The sequence below is a fragment of the Etheostoma spectabile genome, chromosome 5 (genome assembly GCF_008692095.1).
Source record: "Etheostoma spectabile isolate EspeVRDwgs_2016 chromosome 5, UIUC_Espe_1.0, whole genome shotgun sequence".
Lineage (NCBI taxonomy): Eukaryota > Metazoa > Chordata > Actinopteri > Perciformes > Percidae > Etheostoma > Etheostoma spectabile.
In genome coordinates, this window is record NC_045737.1 from 2,772,501 (window position 1) to 2,776,730 (window position 4,230).

At 40.8% G+C, this 4,230-nt stretch overlaps 1 protein-coding gene across 2 annotated transcripts in view; it reads right to left on the reverse strand.

Moving 5' to 3' along the window:
• Positions 1 to 4,230, reverse strand: part of ehmt1a (euchromatic histone-lysine N-methyltransferase 1a) — a 34,751-nt gene that overhangs the window by 25,691 nt on the left and 4,830 nt on the right. For both annotated transcript variants that reach the window (XM_032516249.1, XM_032516250.1), the window contains 4 exons: positions 3,085 to 3,184; positions 2,669 to 2,751; positions 1,456 to 1,678; positions 633 to 778 (listed from right to left, as the gene is read on the reverse strand). In XM_032516249.1, coding sequence (XP_032372140.1) covers positions 633 to 778; positions 1,456 to 1,678; positions 2,669 to 2,751; positions 3,085 to 3,184 — 552 coding nt within the window. The remainder of the gene's footprint in view (positions 1 to 632; positions 779 to 1,455; positions 1,679 to 2,668; positions 2,752 to 3,084; positions 3,185 to 4,230) is intronic.

Here is a 4,230-nt window from a genome sequence, read left to right on the forward strand (position 1 = left end):
TGATCAGACAGTGGTTTATGGAGCGGTAGATTGGCTTTGCAAAAAAACTTGGAGCTTTCTATAACAGAATGACGCATTAAAAAAATAATAATCGCTTGATTACGCAAATTTGATTGTGGTAAGACAAAATCATGATCATAATTAAAATTTGATTAATTGTGAAGCCCTATACTGTACAACATTAAAACCAAAAAGGATCCAATACCAATATGCTATGATGATATGATAACCTTACCCAGCTTTTATACATGTTTTAGTTTGATCATAAGTTTCTATTGTTTGCCTGACAGAGCCGTTCTCAGATTCCAGGATGACTAAAGGACACTAAATCTGATCAACTGAAACTAAAGGCCCTGACACACCAACCCAATTATTGTCCATCGGACAGTCTGGCGAGGTCATTGACTCGAGTCTGTTCGGTGTGTTCCGTGTCGTCAGTCAGGAGTCGTCGTCGGCCTTCATTTTGGCCGATTTGACTTGTTAAATCGGAAAGCGGGCAGTCGGACTCAATGAACAATCTGATTGGTGGAGTGCTAACCCAAAAATCTGATGGGATTGTTATCTAATATTTTAAACACGATTTCTAATAAGAAGCAAATACCAAAGTGATAGTATTATTTCAGATTGTTTACCATTCCATCCATGCTCTCCATGGCCATGCAGGTCTGATCCAGTGTGGACAGACTGCCTCCGCTGTGAGGAGTCTCCATACGACAGCAGCACAGTGGTAACTCCTCTGCCAGGTCTGTTTCTGTGAGCTCAGAATCCGCTGCTAAACCTGCACACACACATCCCATTATTTCAACACACATCACACAAAGAAATTTGACCTGTGGGACCAATATATGCAGTTTTTTTTCCTGCATAGAGAACATTTTGGTGCCCCCCCCCCCCAAAAAAAAGAGGTTTTAAGCCAGCGCTAAAAGGAAAATCACGAGTGCCAAAGCTCCCTCTCACCCACAGCCACTATATTTCACGCATGCAGCTGACGCTGATTTGACTGGATCTGAACACTCAGCTGTAAAGCTAGGGCTAACGGGATCTCTGTTTGCAGAGTCAGACTGTACCGGCCTCTCCCAGTGATCATGCTGCTCTGGGGACCGGGGGCGCAGCAAGAAGCTGCTGCTGACGGGCCCGGAGATCCCAGCCTTCCGCCGGAGCACCAACTGCTGTCTGTTCACGGAAAGCTGTGCTGCCGTCTGATGGCATCAATATTGACATTGAGACAGTTTCATAACCAGTCAAAACATACCATAATCGCGTTAAATAGTAGTCTAATTTTGTGTTTTGGTTAGACATTTTAACCAAAAATTGGTGCCTAAAAAACTAGGCCCATTTTGAGCCAGGAAAAACACTGAAATGGATTCTGTAGAAGAAAAAAGGGGACATGATGAATTTAGTTGGAATTAGATCAATCTTATAAAGCCAAATGAGTTGGTGAGACGCTGTTGTCACCTGACAGGGGAGGTGAGAGCAGTTCTTCCTGAGCTTTCAGGTCCAGACAGTCCAAAGCCAGCTCTGTATACTCAACATGGCAGCCTTCTCCAGGTTGCACCTCCATCAACGATTCATTCCTGGCGGTTGTTGGTTCTCTGACCTTGCAAGTCTCTGGTAGGATTGCTGGTTTTTCATCTGTTGCAGTTCTGTTCTTCTCCAAACTGGAACCTGGCTCCCCTTTCTGATTAAAAAAGGAATGACATTAATGCATTAGGGCTGTCCTCAACTAAAGAAATTCTTAGTCAATCGAAGCTCACATGATTTTTCGACTAATCGATTAGTTGATTTAAAATGTAGATCTATGAAAAAAAGTTTCTCACCAATTAATCTTGCAAAACACAACTTCATACCTTGTGTTTACCAGAGATGCCCTCATACATTTCTTGGAAATAAACATTCAGTGGTAAAAAGCATTTAAAAAAATGACTAATCAGCTAAAGAAATCTTGGTCAAGTAAGACCAATACAACAGATTAGTCGACTAATCGAGTGTCAGTTTTTGTTTGGTTTTAAATAAATGATGCAAACACCAAATATGGCTAATAGGACAACAAGGTTTTTGATAGGGAAGAAAATCATGAGGTTTCACTGACAACTACCGTATGCCAACTAGTGGTATTAACTTACAGAGTGGCTACTTGTACTTCTTAGGAGTGACTCAGCTGGTAGAAAGAGATGTATGCTAGCTGCTAGAAACCGATAAAGGCTGTTCTTGATCTCCGACTCCAGACTGAAGACAATATTATTTTTTAACATGACAGCCCCGAGTCTCTTTCCCCATTGTTTTGTTTCCTGTCACTCCCCACATGTTATAAATATGTTTTGAATAATCAATATTGTATAAAAGTGAAAACTTAGTTTAAGGCATGCATTTGCTCTTCGGGGTTACAGACAGAGTGGGATGGTAGGGTAAAGGCTAATAATACAACATTCTGGTAAGTTCAGAAAATGACATAACTTTACTATAATGCAGCCTTTAAAACCAGGAACACAAGACAACACTTATGCCATATTACAATATCCAAAATCTAATACAGTATCTAGTCTCATATCACAATATCGATATAATATTGATATTCTAGTTACAAGAATACCTATATTTCCATTTGTTGCAATGAAAAGTTAAATCTATGACGAGAGTAATCCTGAGTGAAATAAACAAATGGACCTGCCTTCTCCTGCTGTTTAAGGTTCTTGGCCTTCTTCTTGGGGACCAGGTTGTACATTCCCATCTTCCTCTTCTTCCTCTTCACAGCTAGGAAAAGCACAAAGAGTGAGGTTAGGTGGAGGCCAGAAGTCATCCACAGGAAATAATGCATGGACATATTTCTACACATAGCTCTTTTGCTATGTAAACATAATACATGTGCATCCTTGCTTGCAATACCTTAGAAGCAGTCCACTTTAATTGCATTTCAAAAAAGATGCACTCTCCATATGTATTCAACGGTTCGTAACTGCGGCAACGGCTTGTTACGGAAGTATACACGCTTTTCTCTCTTCTTCTGTTGCAACCAGTTTTCCTTCAGGTGTCTTTACAAGTCAGATTCCAAATTGATAAAGTTTGCAAAAGAAAGGATTAACTGACCGGACTGAGGTTTGACGGAGGTGGAGACAGCGCCCCTCTCTTTGCCTTTCTGGCTTTGATGAAGCTCTGTGCTCGTCTTTGGTGCCTTCTTGGCAGCAGGCTTTGGAGGAAAAAAAATAACAAAATGTGTTATTAGTTAATAAATGAGAAAGGAGAACACAAGACCAAACCAGTTATTACATTTAAATGCATATGTGCAATATATGTCTATCAATATAAAAAGTAAGATTATTATGTTGAGCCAACATTGATTTAAAAATTAATAAAAGTCCACAGTCTTTTACTTATTGTCTCGTGTATCATTGAAGAGTTTTAGTTTAGAGTTTTAGATTCCCAGCATTTGACATGTAAACAGTTAAAAGGTAAATAAATTCTGCACAATATATCAGCTAATGGATAGTACAAAACAATCCACTCCTAGTATGATTTCAAATTTGCAATCCATGCACTCAAACTATTAAAAGGTCCCATGGCATGAAAATTTCACTTTCTGAGTTTCTTTTTTAATATTAATAGGAGTTCCCCCAGCCATCTATGGTCCCCCAGTGGCTAGAAATGATGATAGGGGTAAACAGAGCCCAGGGTGTCGTGCTCTGCCTTTGCGAAAATGAAGCTCAAATGGACCGATCTGGAATCTTGCTCCTTATGACGTCATTAGGGGTAAGGTTACCTCCCCTTTCTCTGTTTTGCCCACCAAGAGAAAATGGCCCACCCATGAGAGAGAGACATCATGGCTTGTAACGAGCAAAGTGGCAGTTGGTCAAGGCCGCACCCCCACCTTCCTCCTTTACCCCCCCTCCCCTCCTCAATAGCTACAGACTCAAACGGCACGTCCTACGGAAAGCTCATGGTAGGACCGGCTCTAGTGGCTGTAATTCTGCACCAAGGCTGAATTTTTGGAAAGAGACTTCCGATACAGTATTAAGGGACCACTAAGGTCCAAAGAGCACCATGTCATGGGACCAGAGGTGGACTTGCCATTAGGCAAAGGTCGGAAATTGCCTTAGGCCCAAGCTACCAAGGGCCACGTAAAACGCCTCATAAACTTATATGATTTGTTGTCTTACTTTTCTCCAATTAATTATATTTCTAAACATTGATACGCTAAAGTGCTATCCGATTGTTTAATTCATGATGAGAAACTCC